The following is a 24,779-nucleotide window of genomic DNA, read 5'->3' as shown; positions in this document are numbered from 1 at the left end:
AACTGGGACTTTTTGGAGGGCACTCTATGCAGGATGGGCTTTTCAAATGCTTGGATCAGAGGTGTGTCAGCTCTTTACAGACAGACACACAGTCAGATACTTTTATCACGTGGTAGAGGAGATCATTTCATGCTCACACGTTTGGTCAGTCAGATCTACCCTCTTGTCCCCTTCCTCTTTCTGTTCTATGCTGAGGTGATGAGCAGGTTTTTGGTTTCACAGCAGGTTTGTCTACGTGGCTTAGCGCTCCCTATTCGGGGAGATGAGCTACTGGATGCTGAGTTTGCAGACGACTCAGCCTTGTACTTGGAGGGCCAAGAGGCCAACCTTCAAAGGTGTGAGCAGGGTCTTGAGACCTTTTGTTGTCACGAGGACGTGGCAATTGCTAACTTGAGTTGCTGGTTTCTTTTCGATGATTTTTGTTTAATTTTTGGGACCCTCTTTTTGATGTTGCAAATGGTCGGACATTGTATGGCCAGTGTGAAATGGCCGACGGCCAAGAGTTTCACCCGCAATCAGGAAGGGTGGGTCACCACGAGCTAGTCGGGCCAATCGGCACTGGAATCTGAGCAGTAAAAGGGTGTCTAAGCTCAATTCAAAGTCATTTAGGCCCCTCGCGACACTTATAAGTTGGTGGGTACTTAGGAAATTAACTCAAAAGAGGCATAGGGGACACATGGCGGCTCCTGAGCCGCTTTCCCAGCCCATTTCAAGAGAGGGGGCTGATTTCAGCCCATAAGTGAGAGCTACAGTGTGTGTGTGAGTGGTGGGTGCAGGTGCTCACAGCTCTAATGGAAAGCTTGCCTTCTCCCTTGCTCTATGTAGCGCGACGATTTGCTCTTGTGCATCTCTCTCTCCCCTTTGCACATATGGTTATGCCCCACTAGTTGGGCTTCTCAAATGACCATGTACAATTTTGGGGGTTTTATGTGCGTTTGCCAAGGCAAGAGCCTTCTGTACAGAAACCGGATTAGCTAATTGCTAATCCCCTTCAGGTACGCACAGTTCCATCGCAAAGGAATGCGAAAACGGAGAGTTTTCTCGCGTGAAAACTCGTGTGATTTACAAGGGAACTGTCCCATTACGTGCGGGAGCACTTGAGACACTTGTAGGCGTGCTCGCTCCACCCGAAACGGTCCAAAACAGAGAATTACAGCCTGCTGTGTTTTTTTTTTTCCGAGAAAAAGATCCTTCTATTAGTTATTGAAACTGCCCATAGGGCTACAACCACCTCTTCAAGAGAGGGCTACAATAAACATGATGGGAGACTCTCCCAATGAAAAAACCAGCATATGTACAATGGGGCTAAATCAAGAAATGGGGGGAGAGAAAAGCCACACAGGTGGTCGGTAATGCCATCGGAGTACACCCTGGACCATGGTGTAAAAAGGCCCAGGACGCCAGAGTCGAAGGAAGGCCTCTCTGCGCTCCCGCATGCGGTCGGAGCTACCCTGTAGTCCCTCAAGTTGTCCTCTGAGAGTATGGATCAGCTCTAGCCAAAAATCACGAACAGTCTCTGCTGGTGGCACAAGACGAGCCTCAAAGATGCGGAAGCAACGGGCCCGCTAGATGAACCAGAGTGTCAGGCCACTGATGAGCTCCCAACACTCCTCTCTCTCACTGCACCGCTCCTGTGGAGTAAGATCTGTAGCAAGCTGGAGTGTAAGTCCCCCCTCCTGCATCACTATCATGCTGGTGGTGGAAGATAATTCAAACTGAAGTGCCGGGCCGGTGAGGGTGGACCAAGCCGCTGCTCCCCAAGTGGATTGTCGAGCTGTGGAGAGAGCAAGCATCAGCCGAAGAACTCGTAGCACACCTGCTGGGCCGAGGGACAGTCCTAGAGACAGTGACGTTGACTCTCCACAAGATGGTCACAAGCTGCACATGCGGCCGAGAGACCACTATACACTAGCCAGCTCCCAGCTACTGTAGCTCTGTGTGCGACCGCCACTGAAACAAGGTGACTCGCCTCGGCTGTCTGGAGTCCCACAACCTCTCCCAGAAGGTTGCCAAGAACTTAGCTGTGAGACCCTCCTCCTGCCAATGAGGTGCTGCAGCGGGGCGGGCCTCTCTCTGTGCTGCTAGTATATGACGTCCCAGTCGAACAGTGTACTGAAAGAACGGGACTCCTGGGTGGTCTGCAGAAGAGAAGGGGTCTCTCCAGAGCCACTCACCAGGATCCCACTGTACTCGTGCCAGTGGACAACACTCCCAAGCCCACAGCCTCCAGTGTCCATTCTCAAGAGCTGCTGGGTCAGGATCTATGACACAAGTATTCCCATAGATGCCCACTACTCGGATCCTCTGAAAACAGCACTTTGTCACCTGCGGGGCCTCTACTTCAACTCGCTGTAGGCGTCCCCCATCCTGAAGCTCGAAGAAAAGGGATGGAATAGTCTCTGAGCAGGCCCTGATTGAGATCAGAACCTCCAGTCGTGTGAAGACTCCCATCCACCTGGGTGCTACTGGCTCGAGAGGCGTGAGCCACTCAGCTGGAACTGCCTCTGAGATGTCCTGGCACATGCTCTGCACCCCTCTCATGCCCTGTAGCTGGAAACCGTGCACCTCCTCTGGCAAGCCTGTGAACTCTAACCAGTCACCTAAAGAGCGCGCTAGACCTGCTACCATGGGACCCCAAGAAACATGAGGCCGACTACCAACCAAGTGGCCTCTCTAAGTGCTAACCATGGGGTTCCAGACAAGGGGCTGTCGAGGCGCTCCTCTGTGCAAGTAGGCTGTCTCTGCTCTAGGCCTCCCCGCAAGAGCTCCCAAAAGCGAAGCAAACTCACAGCGCATCTCTGTGAAGATCCATCTGGTCGAAGGTTGCTAGGGGCCTCCTGCCTCAGGCACCCTAGCACGAAGCCGCTGTAGCAAGAACTCCTTCCAGGGCTCCTCACCTCGAAGAAGTCCGAACTTCCCAAGAAGGGCTCTGCTCTGCTATGCTGGGTCAATGATCCCAAGCCCTCCCTGTGAACAAGGAAGAGTGATGACCTGCCAAGCCACTTTGGCTCGGGCTATCTGAGTGTCACGTCCTGACCAAAGGAAGTTCCTGATCAGCCTCTCTACCTGGCTGATACAAGAACTCGAGAAGATCCAGCAAGAAGTGATGTACCACATAGTCGCCAACAACACCTGGTTGGCCACTACTACTCTGCAAGCCAAAGAAAGTCGTGCTGAGCTCCAATGTAACAACTTTCTCCTGATAGACAGGAGAAGGGGAGCAATCTGCTACTTGGGAGAGAAGTCCAAACCAACTTGACAGCCCAAGTACCGAACTGTAGTCCCTGGGGGAATCCACCTAAAGCCCTCTCCCTGCATCCAATCGGGCACAGGAGCACTACCAACCGAGAAAGCCACTATCTTTCTCTAGTTGATCAATGCGCCCGATGCACAACAGAAGGTCTCCTGAGCTTGCTCACACCTGTGACGGTTGGCCTCCTGGCCATCTAAGTACAAGGCTGAGTCGTCGGCAAACTCAGCGTCCAGTAGCTCATCTCCCCGAATAGGGAGTGCTAAGCCCCGTAGACCAACCTGCTGCGACACCAAAAACTTGCTCATTGCCTCCGCATAGAACAGAAAGAGGAAGGGGGCAAGAGGACAGCCCTGTCTGACCGAACGTGTGAGCATGAAGCGATCACCTCTACCTCCTGCCAAAAGTACCTGACTGTGAGCCTGTCTGTACAAAGCTGACACCCCTCTGATCCAAGCATCAGAGAAGCCCATCCTGCGTAGAGTGCCCTCTAGAAAGTCCCAGTCAACTCTATCGTATGCCTTCTCAAAATCGAGAAGAAGAATCACTTAGTCCTCACCACGGAGCCATGCCAGGGTAGAAGCCTCCCAAAAAGTAAAGATGTTGTCAAGGATACTGCGTTCCCGGACAAAACCTGTCTGAGTCCCATGTATAAGGCTCTCTAGAAGTGGCTGAATCCTCAAACTCAGAGCCTTGGCAAGAATTTTGTAGGTTGAGTTGAGGATGGTGATGGGGCGCCACTGTCGAATCTCATCCAAGGAGCCACCCTCCTTGGGAATGAGGTAGATCAGGCTCTTACTCATGCTATTAGGCATCACTCCTGTGCGCAAAATAAACTGAAAAGCACTACAGAGTTCTGGGCCAAGCAAGTCCCAATACTCCAAGAAAAAACAGAGAGACAGCCCATCCTCACCTGAACAGCTACCACGGGGGAGTGCCCTAAGAGCCGTGTGCAGCTTCTCAAGCTGAAGTGGCAGCTCAAGCCTCTGACATATCTCCTCAGGCACAAGACAAGGCATCTGTGCCCAAACCTACTCCATGCATGCATCTTGACGCTCTGACTGGTACTCTGCAGACAGTAACTCACGATAGAAGTCAGTAGCAACTGCACGCATATCCTCGGGCTCAGAAGCAACTGACGCGTCTGGCGTCCTCAACTGACTGACCTTGGCATGCGAATGCCGAGGTCCCACTGCCTCAAAGAAAGCACCAATCACTCTGTCGCCCACCTGGGTCCACTGAGATGCCTGTCGGTGGAAAGCAAACTCATGTTGTCTCTCCTCTGTGCTAACAAGCTCCTATCGAGCGTGCTATAGCTGCTCCTCCAACCAAGGACTGTCTGGATGCTGCTCTTGCATCCTCTGTAACGAAGCAATGCCCCGTCTGAGACGCTGCTCCTCCTCTCTCGCTGGAGCCCGGCGAGCCAGGGACTCCTGGAGAAAAAAACGGCTTATCTGAGCAAGGCCTGAGGCCACTCTATCAGCAGGAGAATCCTGCCTGTCCAAGCTCTCTGTCCAAAGAGCCTCTACCCGCTCTTTGAGTGTTGAGTCCAACAAGACCCTCTCTGGGATGCGAAGCATCGTGCTCCCACTCCTCTGCCTATCTGCCACTGTGAGGATCACTGGTGCACGGTCCGAGAAGGAAGTCCCTGCCAGAATGCCCATTGTCCCTCCCAAGTCACTGAAATGGTTACTAGTGTAGAAGCGATCTATCCGCAATAGATTCACTCCTCCCACTTTGCGGTCCGAACGAGAGAAGGCAAGGCTGTCTGGGGGCCTCACAAAACCAGAGTGCTGCCAAACAGCCGAGACCCTCAGAGTCATACAAAACCTCTCCCAAGCTACCAACTCCATGTACAGTAGCATGGCTACCACCAATCCTGTCAGAAGGGTCCTCCAACATGTTGAAGTCCCCTCCTATGCACCAGTGTTCTGCCTGCGGCAGAGACTCAACTGTCTGTGACCAAAACTCCATGCACAGTAGCATGGCTACCACCAACCTGTCAGAAGGGTCCTCCAACATGTTGAAGTCCCCTCCTATGCACCAATGTTCTGCCTGCGGCAGAGACTCAACTGTGTGTGACCAAAACTCTGCTCAAGCACTCGCCATATTGGGAGCATAGATGTTTAGGAAGCCCACCAGGCAACCGTGAACTTGCATAGTATCCACTGAGCCCTACCTGGCACAATAATCCCTCTGCCCACAATGGCGTGCCTGCAAAGAGTCCGCAATAGTCATACATACCCCACCCTGGAGGCCTCCAGGTCCAAAAGCAGCTGACCAAAAAGTATTATATCGTCCACGCAACAGCTGACCACAACGTCTAATGCGGCTCTCACACAGATGGTGCTCCTGAAGCATAAGGAGATCAATCTTTCCTCCCACAAGGTAGCGTTGAAGCTCCTAACGTAGTCGGCTCCGCTGACACTGAAACTAGGGCCCACCTAGTCCCTGCACGTTCCATGAGACGACCCTCATGGGGAGCGACAGAGAACAGATGCTACCGCAGCAGCTAGACGGGCTATCTTTGAGGCTGGCTTGGATGGGGAGTAATCCGCATCCGAGCATCCTCTAGATAGGCATGACTGCAACGAGTGCCTGGCCCAAGCCCAAGCAGAGCTAGCCGTACGTAAAGCAACCTCCTCTGTCCAGGAGTCCTCATGAATGTATACATAGCATGGCAAGCACTGTGTATCGGCAAAGAAGTAAACCACAATGTGTCTACATCTTGCTGAATCTGGAGGTGTCACCGCAAACTTGGCCAATGGCCACAAAGTCTGAAGCATGTCTGTAACTCCTAGTTCTCCCATGTGGTGAGAGAACTATAGGAACTGTGTGTGCAACCATCCCAACACTGAGTCGAGAGTCCACTCTGTCTGGTCCCTGCCGCAAAGGGGAAAGGAGAAGCCAACTGCTGAGTCCAAGGCCTCTGTCCCTTTAGTTGCAAGGAACAGAACATGGACCCTGAAGCAGGCTGCCTCATGGTCTGCTGAGGGGTCGCCGAGAAAACGAGTGAAGTCGTAGTCGAAGAAGTCCCATCGGTGCTGGATGTTAATGCTCGTCAGACCACGAGGGATAGCTGCCAGGGGAGACGTCTGTACCTGTAGAGGGGGCTGCAAGAAAGGCTATCCTTCTCTCGCCAAGCGACTCGTGGCAAAGGCGCTGCCAAGAGATCTCCTAGCAGCCGGAGAAGGCCCTGTCCCCTTGGACGACTGTGGAACTGAAGCAGGAGGGGGAGGAGAAGGAGCAGGGGGGAGCGGTGGAGAAGAGGAGCGGGGGGGGAGCGGCAGAGGTAGAGAGGCGGGGGGAAGAGGCAGCGGGAGCAGGAGGTGTTGGGGAGGATGAGAAAGAGGGGGGGAACTTTGGGGGGGGAGGGGCTATCGAGGGTGAAGCTGGGGTGGGGGCTGGAGCAGGGACCTCATCTTGCTCAAGAGGACCAAACTGGTTCCCCGTGGGAACCCACTGCTGCTGAGTAGGCGCCTGAGGACCACTCTGAGTGCCAGGCTGTTGCTGTGGCCCCTGTCGTCGTCGACCACAGACCTGCTACCATCCCTCCTCCGTTGAAGCTCCAGGCTCAGAGGGTGGCCCTGCATGTGTGCGCTGTGTCTCTGTCTGTGTCTGTTGGCCAGCCCTTGCAGGCTGGGGCTGAGGCTGTGGTGTAGGTTGAGGCCTCCTCCGTGGACAGGCCTTTGCTAGATCGCCCATCTGTTGACAAATGAAGCACTGGTTCGGGAGGCCCGAATACTCCACACTCTGTCTAAACCAACCCCCACTCACCCGAGGCAGAAGAATAACGTTCAGGAGCATGTGAGTGTCTCTGACCAAAACGCGAATTGAGGGAATGCCAGTCGCCTTTGCAGCTATTGAGGCTGCCGTGCGAGGTGTCTCCTGTACAGTCCCAATGGCTGAGCCGATCCTGGACAAAAGTGGTAAGTACTCCCTCCGCAAACCCGGAAAGCAGAGGAGAAGGGAATGTCTGCCTCCTCTACTAGAACATCTGAAGCAGGGTCAAAACCATGTCTCCACTGTTGAAAGTGGGCTCGTGTTGCTCCGATGGTCAATGGACTCATGGCGATGACCTTGGACGCCATCTCGGAGGTCTCAAACTCGATCTGATAATAACCTCGTCCGAGTATCTGTAGGTCCAAGATCTTGCCCACCTCTACGAGAAGGCGGGCCTGGAGAAGGTCACGCAGCTCTCCTTTGCTAGGTCGGGTGCCGAGAATCTTGCAGATGGCAGAAGTTGCCTGTAAGCGCTCTACCTCTGCGGCTAGGCTCGCTTGCTCTGTCGGCGAAAGAGCAAGTTGAATGGTGGGCTCAGCGGGGTCGGGAGAGGGGGCTTCGGATGAGTCCCTCCGTGGCGGAGTTGGAGCCTCCATCTGTGTCTACTGCTGTGGCAAAGAAGCGGACAGTGAAGAGACTCTGCAACCGAGCGTGCCGAGCACTGTTTGAAGAAACAGTGCTGCAGAGCCAAGTGCAGGAACCTTGGGGAAAGAAGAAGACGCGGGAAATAACGGATAAGGCTGGCAGTGTGCGAGTTTTCAAGAGGCAGCGGGCGGGGGGGGGGGAGTGGCGGCGCGAGAGGGTTGGGCAGACGGGCTTAGGGGCAGCGCGAGATGAGGACAGCGGGCGGGTACGCGCAGTAGAGGGGTGGGCGGGCTGGGCTGATGTGCGCAAGGGCAGGCGGGGGGGGGGGGGGGGGGGGGGGGGGGGGGCATGCAGCAGTAGCGAGCAGTGGGATATTTAGTTATTTACTATAGCCCGCTCTGTTTTTCGCAAGTTTAGAAATTCGCACCTAAACTGCACGGAATTGCCAAGGGAGCCTCGAAAAGGCCTTGGGATGCATGTACAGGGCAGTAGGCACCTAATAGTGGCAAAACAGAAAATTACAGCATGCTGAAATTGACCTGTAGCTCACTGGAAAGCTTCTATACCGCAAGGGAAAGTGTCCTTCATGTGTACTTTTGACCTACAGGGATATTTGCGCCATAATGCTGGCAAAACCCGGTCAAAAACTTGCAATTACAGCCATGGACATGTTTGGACAGCTTGGTGAGGATTAGGTGCAAGCGTTTGGTTCGTTTATTTGCCAGGGGAGCCTCGGGAAAGCATTGGGTGCTTGTACAGGACAATTTAGAGAGATTTCCTGCGAGGAAGCTCGTCTAATTCAAGGGGCAAGTGACCCTACAGATGCAAGAGCTCGAGGGCTATCCACAGGAGTGATCTGCACGCGGATCGGAGCGCAAAACAGAGAATTCAACGAGTTGCAATTTCTCGCCAGGTTTTGCAAAGAGCTCTAAAGTGTGTGGAAAGTCTATGTTTGCTTGGGATTTTGTCCGTGGAGACTTCTACTGTGGTTATGTTGCCGAAATCGGGTTGGAGTAGAAAAATTTCAGCCTGATAAAAGTGGGACAGCTTGTAGAAGTTTACAGGTTTTTCTCAAGTATAATAAGATTAAAGAAATACCGAAAGGGGCGCCAGTCTTTGGGGCCAACAGGGTGTCGTTGTCTGTTGGGTAGCGCTCTAGTTGCCTAGCCGTGGTTTGTCTTGAAGTGTTTAATTCCAATCACAGGCTTATTCGTGAAGTTCCTTTGTGTCCTACAGTCTAAAGTAAAAGTTTCGGGTGAAAGCCAAAGTCCACCGCCCTATGGGCCGGTTTCATTTGTTTTGCATCAAGCGCATTGATTAACTGGAGAAAGAGAGTGGCTTTCTCGGTTGGTAGTGCTCCTACGCCTGATTGGCTGCTAGGTGAGGGCTTCAGATGGATTCCCCTAGGGAATGCAATACGATACTTGGGCTATCAGGTTAACTTGGACTTGTCTCTTGAGCAGCAGATTGCTCCCCTCCTCCTGTCCATCAAGAGGAAGTTGTTACATTGGAGTTCTGCATGACTTTCTCTGGCAGGCAGAGTTGTAGTGGGCAACGAGGTCTTGTTGGATACTATGTGGTACATCACTTCTTGTTGGATCTTTTCGAGTTCCTGCATCAGCCAGGTAGAGAGGCTGATCAGGAATTTCCTTTGGTCAGGGTGTGACACTCAGGTAGCCCGGGCCAAAGTGGCTTGGCAGGTCATCACTCTTCCTTGTTCTTAGGGAGGGTTGGGGATCATAGACCCAGCATAGTAGAGTAGAGCCCTTCTTGGGAAGTTTGTTGTCAGAGGATTGCTTCCAGGGGAGGAGCCCTAGAAGGAGTTTTTGCCTCAACGGCTTAGTTCTAGGGTGTCTCACGCTGGAGGCCCCTGGCGACCTTCGACCATATGGATTTTCACAGAGATGTGCAGAGTTGGCCTGAGAAGGAGACTAGAGGACCGTTTCGCTGTGAGTCTGCTCCGCTCCTCGGAGCAGCTGCGGAGAGGCCTGGAGCAGCATCATCTTGCTTGCACGGAGGAGCGCCTGAGACAGCCCCATGTTTGGAACCCCATGGTTAGCACTCAGAGAGGCCACTTGGTTGGTAGTAGGCCTCATGTTTCTTGGGGTCCCATGGTAGAGGGTCCAACACGCACTTTAGGTGACTTGCTACAGTTTTCAGGGTTACCAGAGGAGCTTTAGAGCATCTAGCTACAGGGCATGAGAGGGGTGCAGAGCATGTGTTAGGACATCACAGAGGCAGTACCAGCTAAGTGACTCACACCTCTCGAGTCAGCAGCTCCCAGATGGATGGGGGCCTTCACGCGACTTGAGGTTTTCATTGCAGTTTGGGCTTGTTGAGAGAGTGTACCCTCCCTGTTTTTCGAGCTATAGGGTGAGGGTCGTTTACACCGAGTCTCGGTAGAGGCTCCACAGGTGGCAGGGTGAGGGTCTTTTACACCGAGTCTCAGTAGAGGCCCTACAGGTGGCAGAGTGCTGTTTTTAGAGAATCCGAATTGTGGGTATCTGTGGGAGGACTTGTGTCATAGATCCTGACCCAGCAGCTCTTGAGACTTGCCACTGGAGGTTGTGGGCTTGGGAGTGTTGTCCACTGGCACGAGTGCAGTGGGATCCTGGAGAGTGGTTTTGGAGGGACCCTTTCTCCTTAGTCGACCATCCAGGTGTCCCTTTCTTTCAGTACACTGTTCGTCGGCTGGGACGTCACATACTGGCAGCATGGAGAGAGGCTCGTCCTGCTGCAGCACCTCATTAGCAAGGGGAGGGTCTCACAGCTGAGTTCTTGTCAGTTTCTGGGCGAGGTTGTGGGACTCCAGGCAACCGCGGCGAGTCACTTTGTTCCAGTGGCTGGTTGCACATGGAGCTACAGCAGTTGGGAGTTGGCTTGTACATAGTGGTCTCTCGGCAGCATGCGCAGCTTGTGACCATCCTGTGGAGAGTCAACGCCATTGTCTTTGGGATTGTCCTTTGGCACAGCAGGTTTAGCTTCATGTCCTTCGGCTGATGCCAAGTCTTTCCACGGCACGGCAGGGGGGCAGCTGCTTGGTCCACTCTCACAGGTCCGGCACTTCAGTTTGAGCTATCTTCCACCAGCAGGATGATAGTGATGCAAGGGGGTGGACCTTCAGTCCAGTCTGCTATAGAGCTTACTCCACAGGAGTGGTGCAGTGAGAGAGAGGAGTGTTGGGAGCTCATCTACGACCTGTTACTCTGGCTCATTTGGCGGGCCCGTTGCTTCGGCATCTTTGAGGCTCACCCTGTACCACCAATAGAGACTGTTCGTGATCTTTGGCTAGAGCTGGTCCATACTCTCAGAGGACAGTTCGAGAGACTCCAGGGCAGCTCCGACCGCATGTGGGAGTGTAGAGAGGCTTTCCTTCGACTTTGGCACCCTGGGCCTTTCACCATGGTCAAGGGTGTGCTAAGATGGCACTACAGTCCCTCCTCCCATCACTTGATTTATCCTCATTGTACATATGTTGTTTTTCATTGGGAGAGTCTCCCCCTTATGATTGTTGTAGCCCTCTCTAGTAAAGGTGGTTGTAGCCCTGTGGGCAGTTTCATTAACTAATAGAAGGATCTTTTTCTCGGAAACAAAAAAACTGCTTGCCCATCAGGTCCAAGTCGACTTTTTGCTTCCGTGATGAACTGGCGTTGTGACCTAATGCTGCCAACTTGGGCACACCAGCGCGCTGATGTGTGTGTGTGTGTGTGTGGTGGAAGCCCTCCGCGAAGTGAAGCCCTGCGCCCTGTGTGAAGAGCTTGCGCGACCCTCGGCCCCTCGGGCTATCTTGCACTATGTGCCTTCTTGTTCGTGTTGTTTTTGTGCCTCGTTAGCAGAATTGGGCAGACCACAGCTTTTGCCAGCTCTAAGTGTGTGTGTGTGTGGGTGTGACGACTTCTATTGCAGCCCTGCGCGCTTGACTCAACCCCTTGTGGATGCCTTGTGTTTGTTCTATGTTCTGGTTGGAGTGGGTGTGTTTGTTTCAGCCAGTCCTTTGTGTCAGTTTTATATTTGATTCAGGTTTAATGCAGTGTGATTTTCTATGATTACAGTGATTTTGTATAGACAAGGGGAAGGTGCAGTTTGATATAACTTGGGTGTGGCTTCATGTACATAGTTTTGTGGTCTCTGTATGGAGTTGTCGGTTTCTAATATCTTTAGTTTTGAAGGGTGTGTGTAGGTGTGTGTGAGTGTGATTAGGAGAGTGGTTTTGTCATTTGATGGATCTGCCAGATCACTGCATTTACAAACGCCGGAAAGCCTTGGAGGATCGGCTATGGAGCCCTTGACCTTCATCAAAGAATGTTTACATGAGGATTTTGAAGATGCGCGTGGAGCTTGGGAAGGGCTTGCTCCTACCATGGAAGTGCGCATTCCGGTGCAAGAGCTCATGGATCTTGTTGCTCAATATGCCCTAAATGCGGTGATTCTCTTTTTCTCGGGCAAAATGCCTACTGTTCAAGATGTAGGCCGGGTTGATTTCCTGCTTAAGCGGCCAGTAGTCCAAGGGGTTTTCTTCGGCGCGAGAGGATTTTATGAAGTCTTGTTGGCAGACATGGATGCTATGGATGCTTTGCTTGAAATGTCTCCTCTCTTCATCAATACGCAAATGAATCATGTATTGCCCTGGGCTCTCACCAAGAACTATCATAGCCTTATCCGTCACAAGTGCCTCGTTTGAGTTGAGGTGGTCGACTTTCCTCGCACTTGGCGTCACTTTCTTCCCTTGTTGGCTGCCTAGTTGGGCAAAGTCATTTGCCCTCCTAAGCTGGATGCAAACACAAATCGTTTTTGTATTACTAACATCCCCACTCCAGTATGCATTTCAGTCGATTCTGGGGATGCAGTGGTTGGAAAGTGTCCATTCAAACTCAAATGGGGTAAATTTGCAAATTCTTACTTCCATTGTTGCAGCAAATTTGGTCATATGCAATCCGAATGTCTGGAACCAAATCTGCAACCACCTCCTTCAGTTGTCCCTACCCCTCAGCCTCTCTCACATTAGAAATGTTTTGTTGAGGTACAAACCAAAGGTGCTTCAACTTCCTCCTCGGCAGCTAGGGCAACTGAAGGCAAAGGAAAACAATTACAATTGTCTGCGTTGCTTGTTTCTCCAGATGTTAAAGACAAAGGGAAAGAACAAGTTTCAACCTCTCAGGCTTGGATAGTATTAGGAAAACCGTTAAAGCCGGTGTTTCGGCATCTTCTCACAACTATGTGCCCCCTTTTAAGAATGTTACTCAGAAAAAACTCCCTTGTAATGACAACACTTCTTTGGCTGAGGCCTAGGACGAGGTTGTTCGTTCCTACAAGGAAGTGGTTACAAGCGATGCCTATTCATCGCAAGGTGTCCTTGTTTTCAGTCCTCTTGGTCCAGGTTTTGACTCATCTCCTCATGTACCTACATCTAGGGAAGATGTTCCGATGGGCGGTTTTGACTCATCTCCTCATGTACCTACAACTAGGGAAGATGTTTCGATGGGCACTGGTACTTGAGTCCTTTTTTGCCTTTTCCTCGCCCACCGTATATACCATATAGGATGCATAGCTCTTTGAATTGCATCTCCTATAATGTGTATGGGTTATGCAATCACGACAAGTAGCGGCTTACTTGGCACTATGTACATACATGTAAAGCAGACATAGGGGTTCTTCAAGAACATAACCAGCATCAAAATGTTGGGCAAACTTATTACTTTGCGGGCTATTGGATAGCCTATTCCGGATCAATTGGCTATTCTGGAGTGTTTATGCTTATTCAACATGAGCTCCTCCCAACCTTGGTCTTCAATGACCCGGTTGGGAGATGGATGATAATCCAATGTATTGTTAATGGGGAAGTCTTCAAATTTCGCGGATTATATGCATACTCAGCTTGTGCTAATAGGGCACGGTTTTGTAGTGCCATCTCCTCATATGGTTGGCGTTCTAATGCATTTCTCTGTAGATTATGTGCATACTCAGCTTGTGCTGATAGGGCACGGTTTTGTAGTGCCATCTCCTCATATGGTTGGCGTTTTAATGCGTTCTAATGGTCAGCTGGCTATTCTGGAGTGTTTATGCTTATTCAACATGAGCTCCTCCCAAGCTTGGTCTTCAATGACCCGGTTGGGAGATGGATGATAATCCAATGCATTGTTAATGGGGAAGTCTTCAAATTTCGGATTGTATGCATACTCAGCTTGTGCTGATAGGGCACAGTTTTGTAGTGCCATCTCCTCATATGGTTGGCGTTCTAATGCATTTCTCTATGGGGATTTTAAGAATGCTCCAACCCTTGCGGATAATACTACTAGGCACTCTCACATGCTTCATATGGAATGACAATCTTGGGATCAGTTTATGCTGACATGTAATGTGTTGGATTTTTGGTCCCTATTGCATGCGAGTATCCAGGATTCACTTTCCAACATAATGCTCGATATGTATCGCGCTCGACTGGTTCGCTGGTATCTTTTTCACATGTAGCAATACGATGACTTTGTATATGTAAGATGAGGATTGATTATGATATGTGTCTCTTGGATCATTTTCCCGCATGCTTGAAGCTCCATTTTGGCTCCTTTTTTATCAATGACTCCCTACCTAGGAAGAGACTTTTGCATGTCTATAATGCTTATCTCAAACATGAGCTTTTTCGCACTATGATTGTGGATATCATTTCGCCTTTGACCTCTCAGATGCATGTTGATATGGACCCAGCCTGGTTTCACTTTGTTATGTGTGTTCAATGTGTTATCCAAGGTTATGGCAAGTATTATTTGTCACAATTAAGGGAACATGTTAAAGAGGCAAAGGATACTTGTAGCAAATTAATGCACTTGGCCAACACTTCTTCTCTTACTGAGACTCAAATGACTGAGTTGCTCGCAGCTCGCACTATGTTACGGCATAACGATGAGAGGAAATTGGCCAAATGGTAGACTCGAGCTCGTTAATAGGCTTTTGCAGATAAAGGACGTGCTTCTAAACAATTTATCCAACATCTACATCACTCTAGGCAGTCTCAAGCTATACACAGAGTTAAATGGGAGTGGACCTCCTCCATACGGGAGCTAGCACAAGCCCTGCACTCACATTACAGCAAGATCTTTGAGGCTCCTTCTTCTCCCACGCAAGAAGCTCGCCAAGTGCGTCACTTGTTTCTACCGCATGTTACTCCCATTTTTTCGATGCAGCAAGCTCAAGACTTGGAATTTGTTTTCACTAAGACGGAATTGTATGCCAACTTGCTTGATTTAAGGCCGGTGGAAAGCTCTCGGTTGGGACGGTCTTACTGTGGAATTTTCTATCTTTGATACCCAAGCATGCATTATGTGAAGAATTCTCTCATTGGCGGCCTATTACGCTCATGCCTGTAGTATATATATTGATGGCCAAAATGCTTGTTAATCGCCTCCAAGTTCTTTTTGCATGAAGGCTTGTATCAATCTCACTACGATTTCATTCCTCGACGTCAAATTATTGATAACCTCGCAAATGTCATCATTGGAATGGAATATGCAAAAATACACTCGACATGATGTCTTGGTTATGCAAGTTGACATTGAAAAGGCATTTCATATTGTTCTTTGGGATTACATTGCGGATACCATGCAACATTTGGGATTTGGGCTTAGGCTATCCCGTGTCGTGTTTTTCTTGTATGCACACAACACTTCTGCAGGTTTGTTGGATGGATCTCTCATAGAATCTTGGCCTTTGGGATGCTCAGTAAGACAGGGAGGCTCTCTCAGTGCTTTGCTTATGCAATTGCTACACACCCCTTGCTTATGTATTTGGATTCTTTGACCTCACTGGTAGATTGCATGGCCTAACATAACCTTTTGGACAACACTTTGTCGGTGAGGCCTATGCGGATGATTCTTTATTTATGCCTCGCAATCACTATGGTGATATATAGCAAATTATGCGTACTCTTCACTTGTTTGGATTGGCTGCAGGCCTCCAAGCTATCACCTTTGAAAGAGTGCAATTGGCATAAGATATTGTGGCATAGGGAGGTTGTTTCTCCGCACATTAAAGTTTTCCATTTGGGTTATTCGTTGGCTTGGGATGTATCAGTTGTGCAAATACTGGATTGGGTGCTCCAACGTTTGCATTCCAAGTTGAACTATTGGAAACTGTCCACGTGACACTGCATGTTCGTCTCCGGATTGTCCAATGCATTCTCGTGGCTTATGTGAAATTTTACTTGCCTTTGTTATCACAGTTTCAGTTGCACTTGCAATCCCTTATGTCTAGTATTTTAGAGCATTTCTGGCGGACCTTGTCTGGCACGAAAGGTCTTAAACGTCTTTTATCTATGGACAAGCTGTGTTCTCCCACGCGACTTGGAGGGCTGAATATTTTGGACTTGCGACGTCATGTTCTGGCTCGAAAAGCTACGCTATTGCCCGTCTTGGTGGAGCAGCAACAATCTTGGGCTCTCATGGTCTCGCATTTGTGTATGCGTATTGTCACACCATCTTTTGGTCATTGGCAGCCGACATATTGGGATGTTATTTTTGGAAAACTTGAAGGACGCACCATGGTTGTGGACATCATCCCGCCTTTGACCTCTCAGATGCATATTGATATGGACACAGCCTGATTTCGCTTTTTTATGCATGTTTAATGTGTTATCCAGGATTATGGCACGTATTATTTGTCACAAATAAGGGAACATGTTAAACATGCGAAGGATAATTGTAGCAGATTAATGCAGTTGGCTAACAATTCTTCTCTTACTGAGACTCAAATGATTGAGTTTCTCTGTGCTCGCACTATGTTATGGCATAACGATGAGAGGAAATTGGCAAAATGGCAGTCTCGAACTCGCCAACAGGCTCTTGCAGATAAAGGATGTGCCTCTAAAAACTTCTTGCAACATTTTACATCATTGTAGGCAGTCTCAAGGGACCTCCTCCTCATGGGAGCTTGCACAGGCCCTGCACTCTCATTATGGCAAGATCTTTGCGGCTCCTTCTCCCACGCAAGAAGCTCGCCAAGCGCGTCACTTGTTTTATCACATGTTACTCCCATTCTTTGAATGCAGTAGGCACAAGACTTGGAAGTTGTTTTCACTTAGACGGAATTGTATGCCAACTTGCTTGATTTAGGCCGGTGGAAAGCTCCCAGTTGGGATGGTCTTACTGTGGAATTTTCTATCATTGAGACTACTTAAAGCTGCCATTGCTGATCATGATGAATACGGTGTGGGAGCATAGGAATTGCCCTCCTCTTGGAAAGAAGGCTTGCTCAAGTTGATACCCAAGCATTCATTATGTGAAGAATTCTCTCATTGGTGGCCTATTACGCTTATGCCTGTGGTATATTAGTTCATGGCCAAAATGCTTGTTAACCGATTCAAGTGCTTTCTGCATGAAGGGTTGCATCAATCTCAATATGGTTTCATTCCACAACGTCAAATTATTGGTAGCCTCAAGAATGTCATTATTGTAATGGAATATGCAAAATACACTCGACAGGATGTTTTGGTTATGCAAGTTGACATTGAAAAGGCATTTGATATTGTTCTTTGGGATTACATTGCAGATACCATGCAATAATTAAGATTTGGGCCTAGGCTATCCCGTGTCGTATTTTTCTTGTATGCACACAACCCTTTTGACGGTCTGTTGGATGGATCTCTCACATAATATTGGCCTTTGCGACGTTCAGTAAGGCAAAGATGTCCTCTCAGTGATTTGCTTTATGGAATTGCTACACACTCCTTGCTTATGTATTTGGATTCCTTGACCGCCAATGGTAGATTGCATGGCCTAACATTACCATTTGGACAACACTTTATCGTTCAAGCCTATGCGAATGATTCTTTATTTATGCCTCGCAATCACTATGATGATGCGAATGATTCTTTATTTATGCCTCGCAATCACTATGATGATGTACATCAAATTATACATACTCTTCACTTGTTTGGATTGGTGGCAGGCCTCAAAGTTAATTTTCGTAAATCCAAGCTATTACCTTTGAAAGAGTGTGATTGGCATAAGATATTGTGGCCAAGGGAGATTGTTCTTCCGCACATTATAGTTCTCCATTTGGGTTATCTGCTGGCTTGGGATGTTTCAGGTGCGCAGAAACTCGATTGGGTACTCCAACGTCTACATTCCAATTTGAATTATTGGAAATTGTCCACTTGGCCACTACTGGTGCGTCTCAGGCTTCTCCAGTGTATTCTCATGGCTTATGTGTGGTTTTATTTACCTTTATTAAATAATAAAATCATAAGATTGAAATCATCATCATCATCATCAATGCCCGAGGAGGCCCAGCATCAAGCGTTGCCCGAGAAAGTATTGCATCAGTCATTGAAGAGCTTTGTCAATCTTTGCCTTTGTAAATAGTCGTACTTGGCGTCTCTCATATCGTGCTAGAATAGTCTTGATCCTCTGATGGAACCTCCGTCGATGGATGTCATGGTCGCCCTCTAGACGCGGGCGTCTAGCTCTCGCGAACTCAGTGGCCTTGTCCACTAAAATACCTCTCGTATAAGTGGGCTCTGTAGTCTGCTATGAAGCATGCTTATCTGGTGTGTTGAGTCCTTGCTCTAAAGAAGTCAGTGATCTCCCTCTATGAATGTCTCCCACTGCCTGGTCTCTTCAAGCGACTCCCCGATAATGAAAGCGGCCTCGTATCCTATAGTATACCAGACAATGACAAATATGATGTAACTCTGTCTGTGGCTCTATGTGCACAACAGGCATATCCTGGCTTCTGTTGGTACTCTCCTAAATCTGCCAGTCTCAATCTCTAGCTGATGCAATGATGTGCGCATCTGACCAATAGCACATCGTATCCCATAGGATAAATGAGTGTCCATATAGGCCGGTCCAATCACATATGCATCCTCTGATATTTGGAGAAGACGCTCTCTATAGAAAGCCATCTTCGTGCCCAACTCTTGTACCGATTGTATCCATGTGCTTTTGGTATCTAGTGGAATCAAATCCTGACGTATATAAGTCTAGTGATCTCTATCCATGTCAAAGATAGGGAGGGTGCATCCAAGGAGTACTAGAATGGGGCAGTCTATCCATGTTGAAGCCATGTGATTGAAACCATGATGTCCTCTGCCTATACGAGCATGTTGTGTCCCCCTGTAGCGCTAGCTAATGGGATGGCTCAAGGACTAGCCGAGCATATCTGTCTCTGGGGAGGTCCCTTTATGCATGAAGGAAACTGATCTAGTAAGGGCCTCATCTACAAAATGGGGGGCAGCTAGGTTGGCTCGAATAACCTCATGTGGCACTGAGGCCTTAGCCCAAATCAGCCGAGAGATCATAGAGCTAAGGCCTCTCCATACATCTCCATTCATCAGTGCTATGAGATCTTCCACTAAGGGTCCCCAAATCTGAACCCCATAAAGCATAGCGGAAGCCACAAGAGTGTCAAAAATCCACAGCTTTGTTTGAGGTTCATGAAACTGAACCTGCGAACACACCTTCTCCAATTCTCCTAGGGCTACGTAAGCTCTCGTCAATCTAGTCTCTGCTGATCTCAATGAAAACACCGGTCCACCGAAGACTACCCCAAGATAGGTGTATGCATCTGTATACTCCATCGTGTCCTGGCCACGTGTAAAAGTGGGTGCTGACTTCCTGACTCACTCTGGTGTGGTGTTGAACACCATAACCTTTGTTTTCCCCAAGTTAACAGACAATCCACTATCGTGTGCAAATGTGTACAAAGCATCTAAATGACGCTGCATCTCCTCTAGGGAATCAGAAATCAATGCAATATCATTAGCATATAACAATATTGGGATCCATGTCCCTGCCAACTGTGCTCCTCTATCACCATCCCTCTCAATGTAGTGAGTAACCTCATCCACATACATGCCAAATAGTGTAGGAGATAGCAGGCAGCCTTGCAATAGTGGAGTGAACCAAATTAGAAATCCCCTCTGGAGTGCGTACATGCCCCACTACTGACTTGTATAGAGCCATGATCCCCCATATCAACTCATTTGGGTACCCCCATCTCCTGCAGTTTGCGCATCAATCTAGCTTTGAGCACTGTATCGAAGGCTTTGCCGAAATCCACAAAGCAACAATAGCTGTCTCCCACGTGATCTCCCCTCCTCAATAATGGCTCTGAGTGTCAGAATATGATCAAGAGTAGAGAAACCTCTCCTGACACCCGCCTGTCTTGCTGGCCGTACACCCTCTCTCTCTGCCCATCTACTCAACTGCTCCTCAAGGATGGATGCGTACAACAGTGCCATTGTGTGTCCAATCATGATAGTGCGGTAATTTCAAGGATCCATAGGGTCCCCTGAATTGAAGATAGGTACAATAGTGGACAAACTCCCAAGTGTCAGGTAGGCCCTCACACATGGCACGGTTGTACGATAGAGAGAGAGGCATTGGCCATATGATTCTTATGTATCTCTATTAAAGATCTCTAAATATATAGAAAAAAGGCCTTCTTCATTCACCACAAAGAGAGAAATAGAAGGTTGCTCCAAGGGTGTTTACACACAGCTATGTTTCATTTCCATTCCTGACCAGACCATGGTGCTCCATCTTCACATGGCGGGCAGGCTGCAACAAGCTGCTGTTACGCACTGCCGAAAGAAATGTTAGGAGGAAAACTGCAGATTAACTGTGTGTAAGCGTGTAGCTGCCCATCTCAAATGTGGTTTTCTCTCATAGGTGCTAGTGTTGGAAATAGCGGGCGCACACAGCAGTGTGTAACCAGCTGAAAGGAGAAAACTAACTGGGCACGCCAGCGTGATGGAAAGACGACATTGCTCTGGAATCTTAACCCTGCCAAGTTGTTTGATTTGGGGTTCCTACTGGCTTTCCTTGACTCACTTAATCCTGAGGGTTGCCAACCTCCTAGGCTCTGCTTGGTAGATACAATGGAGAATGGAGTGGCAGAGCAGGATGGCCAGCTGTGCCTTCCAGAAAGGGACCATATCAGCTTCTCCTAGTTCGCATGACTCTCGCTCTGGTTGTCTAGTCATACGAGTCTGACAAGGGCCTTAGAAGGGAATGCTAACCAGTTCAGGTGGAATCAAAGTGGAGTGCCAATTATCAAGCATTAAGCTTAGCCCTCCCTTGAATGAGCACCTAGAAATGCGTGTTAAGATGTGGGTGGAATCAGACATTAAGTCTGAGCCAAAGAAAACAGTAACACCTTTCTTTTTTGTTAGCACCTCCTATGCTACTACTTTAAATAAACTGGTTAGCTTTTCATTCATTAAGCTTTAGCACAGGGTAACAGTATTTTCTTTGAAGTATGGTAAATCTTAATCAAAAGAGAAATTGGGTCACTTGCTAAGCTTAAGCACAGGGTAACAGTGTTTTCTTTGAAGTATGGTAAATCTTAATCAAAAGAGAAAGTAGTATGAAACATCTCCCTAGGTACGAACATAAACCCTCGTGTGTGAGTCTGAAGTTTCACTAGTATGACAGCCCTACCTGATTGACTTCAAACCTTTACAAATCAGCATTTTGGTGTGGCATTAATAATAAGCTCAAGGATTTAGATATATTATGGCAATGACTTAAACCCAAATACTCAAATTTGGAATCAAAATATTTTGACGTATCTTAACATTGTATTTGTCGTATGTTCCTCGTTCCAGCAGCTGCTTCGTTTGAGCACATAAAATACTGGGATAAAAACAAGGTACAGAGGGAAGGGAATAACACAAGGAAGAATGGGGCCTTATGTGGTACTGCGCTTGAGTTACCGGAAAAGTTTGCTTGTAAAGATTCAAGAAAATATGTGACAAACAGTGAAAGCCCATTTGTGCTGAATTTGCATCATACAAAGAACTCCAATATTATTGTGGACTGTGATGTTGAGGAACTATGTCTCGAGTATCAACATCTGAAATCCATGCTCATATTTGGCAATCTTTCTAGTCTTCGCAAGCTGTTTCTATCTGGAAACGAATTTGTAGCACTTGAAGGTCTTGAAAATTGTACACTGCTTGAAGAATTAGTGCTTGAAGATAATTGCATCAACCAGGTACAATACACAGATATTTTTTATTCTTGGCCAATGACAGAGTTTTCACTCTTTTGGAAAGAAAAAGATCGCCGCCTGTATGTTTGAGCTGGTCTCGGTTGACTTTAGGTGAAGCTGGAGATCTGCTCACAAGCACTGTGGAAGCTAGAATTGGGAAGAAACAACTTGACATCATGTGTTGAGTTTAATGTCTTCAATGGACTGACTCAACTCTCGATTGAGAAAAACAACATTGAGTCCTTAAAGGCATGTCCTTCCAAGTGTATAACCTTTCTTTTTGCAATATAAGTTTTAGGAAAAGGAAGCTTAACTATAAAGATGAGACCACAAATTTAAACTCCACATGTACTTTAAAAAACTTGTTGATAATTTGGTAATATAGTCCCAACACCAGCTAATGTAAATAGTTACCATTGACATTGTATCGTTAACCATCTAGCCATGGCCCATCGAGTATTTATTACATTACTAAACTCTAGCTTTGTTGCATCTTGTCAAGATACAGTGGTAACATAGTACCCAACATTGAGCTATCGACCTTGCTCTCAGGAAGGGCTGAGAATCATCTATCCAGCACGGGTAGAGTAGAGCCCTCCTTGGGAAGCTCATGGTCGGAGGTCTTCTTCTAGGTGAGGAGCCTTGGAAGGAGATTTTGCTTCATCGTATTCGAGGCCGGGTTCCACAAACGGGTGGTCCTTGGAGCCCCTCCACTCGTTGAATTTTCACAGAGATGCGCAGAGTGGGCCTGAGCAGGAGATGGGAGGACGGATTTACTTTGACCTTGCTTCAGTCTTGGGAGCAACCGAGGGGGGGGGACTTGAGCAGCATCAGCCCACGTGCACTGAGGAGCACTTGAGGCGATTCCTCACATGGAGCGTATCGGTCAGTACACAGTGAGGTCACATGGTGGCAGTAGACCCCATGTCTCTCGGGCTCCCATGGCAGAGGATCGAGCCCACATCATAGGAGACTCGTCGCATTTTAAGCACTGCCTGAGGAGATTCAAAGAATCCAGCTGCGTGGCATGAGGGGGGTGCAGAGCATGTGTCAAGATTTCGTCGAGGCTATACCAATAGAGTGGCATACACCTCTCCAGCCGGGGCGGCTCCCAGTTGGATGGGGGCCTTCACTCCCCTTGAGGTCCTCATCATAGTTAGGGCTTTCTTAGACTCAAGCCTTTGGGTTGAGCCAGAGGGTCGCCTCCACACAGTTACTACTTAGACACCAGAGGTAGCAACGTGCTGTTTCCAATGGATTCGAGTTGTGGGCATCAGAGGGAGAACCTCTGTGCTTGATCCTGACCCGTCAGATCTTGAGACTGGACACTGGAGGCTATGGGCTTGGAGAGTCGCTCTCTGTCATGCGAGTGCAGTGGGACCCTGGGGAATGGTTTTGGCAGGATGCTTTTGTTTCATCTGATCACCTAGGGATCCCTTTCTTTCAGTATACAGCATGACTGGGGCATCATATACTAGCTATATGGAGAGAGGCCCTCCCTGCTGGAGCACGTGACTAGTAGGAGGGTCTCATAGCTGTTCCTGACAGACTTTTGGGGGCGCTTGTGGGATAGGAGACAACCAAGGAGAATCACCATGTTCTAGTGGCTAGTCGCCCATCGAGCTACCGTAGTTGTTGGGAGTTGGTTGGTCTAGAGTGTCCATATGGTGGGTTGTGCCACTTGTGACCACCCACTTGAGTCATAGTGGCATTGTCCATAGGACTTTCCCATGGTGCAGCAAGTTTGGCTTTGGATTTTACGGCTGATGCTAGCCCTCTCCTCAGCTAGGTTGGACACTTGGCCTATTGTATCTTGGTCCACCCTCACGGGCTCAGCACTCCATTTTGAGTAGTCTTCAGCTAGCAGGATGATTGTGATACAGGAAGGCCGGCCTACACTCCAGCCTACCACAAAGCTTACACCTCAACAGTGGAGCTATGATAGAGAGCTTTGTTGGCATCTCATTTGCAGCCTGACTCTTTGCTTCTGCACCTTCGAGGCCCGACCCATCCCACCGGTGGAGACTGTACGAGACATCTAGCAAGAGCTGATCCATACACTTAGAGGATAGTTCGAGAGGCTTCAGGGAACCTCCAAACGTATGCGGGAGTGCCGCAAGGCATTCCTATGACTCTAGCGTCCAAGGCCTTACTACACCATGGTCCATGTGGCTCCTAGATGGCATTATCGCCCACTTGTGTGGTTGTTTTCTCCTCCCATATCCTGATTTAGCCGTCATTGTACATACCTCACTTTTTCATTAGGAGAGTCTTCCCACATTCTGATGTAGCCCCCTCTTGTCGGGGCAGTTGTAGCCCATTGGGCAGTTTTTATTAACTAATAGAAGGATCTTTTTCTTGGGGGAAAAAAAAACATTGAGCTATCTAATTTGCTATAGTAACCGCCTACACATGCAACATACATAGTTAGCCCGGAGAATGTCTTCCCCACTCACACCAATGGTTAGTAAGACGAAATTCGCGCTCACAAACAAGCGCAATTCGACATTAGAGATAAAAATGAAAGCTTGGAAGAGATGGAAGAAGAATGAAGAAAAGAAAAAATAGGTTTTGTTTGCAAGCATGAGGAGAGGGAGAGAAGATGGAAAGAGGAGAGAGAGAGTCTCCAGGAGAGAATCTCTCTTCTAGAAGGCACTATTGCTACCCTTATGACAAAAGGAGAAAGGGGTACACACCGAAAGGAAGCCATCAAAGAAGAGATTACCAAGGAGATTGCAAGGAGCATTGAAAAGAAGCTCGATGCGAAGAAGAACGGATGGGTAGAAGTTGTCAAGAAGAACCTCAAGCAAAAGGCAACAGAGGAGGTCAAAAAGTGGATTGAAGTGGCCAAGAAAGAGAAGACCAAGGAGCCTACGCTCATCCCACCTATCATTAACATGACATTGGAGGAAGAACAAAGGAGGAGTATCCATAACTATGAACATGAAGTATTAAGATTGGCCACGCTCGCATTGTTCTCTTGCATATGCAGGATTGCTCAGTTGGAGCATGTGAGCGTAATTGGAGCGCCTACTCTTTGACACACACAAAGATTCGGAATCACCTAACATGAGGCTCATGCGAAGCTACCATTCTTTGGGGTCACCCAAGCAGGTAAGATCTACACATCTCTGATCTATCTCAGTGGCCAAGATTAATTTCAATATTCAAACTT

The 24,779-nt window shown here is 48.5% G+C and overlaps 1 protein-coding gene across 1 annotated transcript in view; it reads left to right on the top strand.

Moving 5' to 3' along the window:
• Positions 1-23,063, top strand: part of LOC147435253 (uncharacterized) — a 179,350-nt gene extending 156,287 nt beyond the window's left edge. Inside the window, exons 10-12 of the mRNA XM_086487709.1 lie at positions 21,219-21,607; positions 21,716-21,853; positions 22,917-23,063. Coding sequence (XP_086343835.1) covers positions 21,219-21,607; positions 21,716-21,853; positions 22,917-23,063 — 674 coding nt within the window. The remainder of the gene's footprint in view (positions 1-21,218; positions 21,608-21,715; positions 21,854-22,916) is intronic.
• The last annotated feature ends 1,716 nt before the right edge of the window (positions 23,064-24,779 follow it).

Source organism: Adiantum capillus-veneris, chromosome 18, assembly GCF_014529385.1.
Source record: "Adiantum capillus-veneris isolate H3 chromosome 18, ASM1452938v2, whole genome shotgun sequence".
NCBI classification, from domain to species: domain Eukaryota; kingdom Viridiplantae; phylum Streptophyta; class Polypodiopsida; order Polypodiales; family Pteridaceae; genus Adiantum; species Adiantum capillus-veneris.
This window is presented reverse-complemented; position numbering and strand designations above follow the sequence as displayed.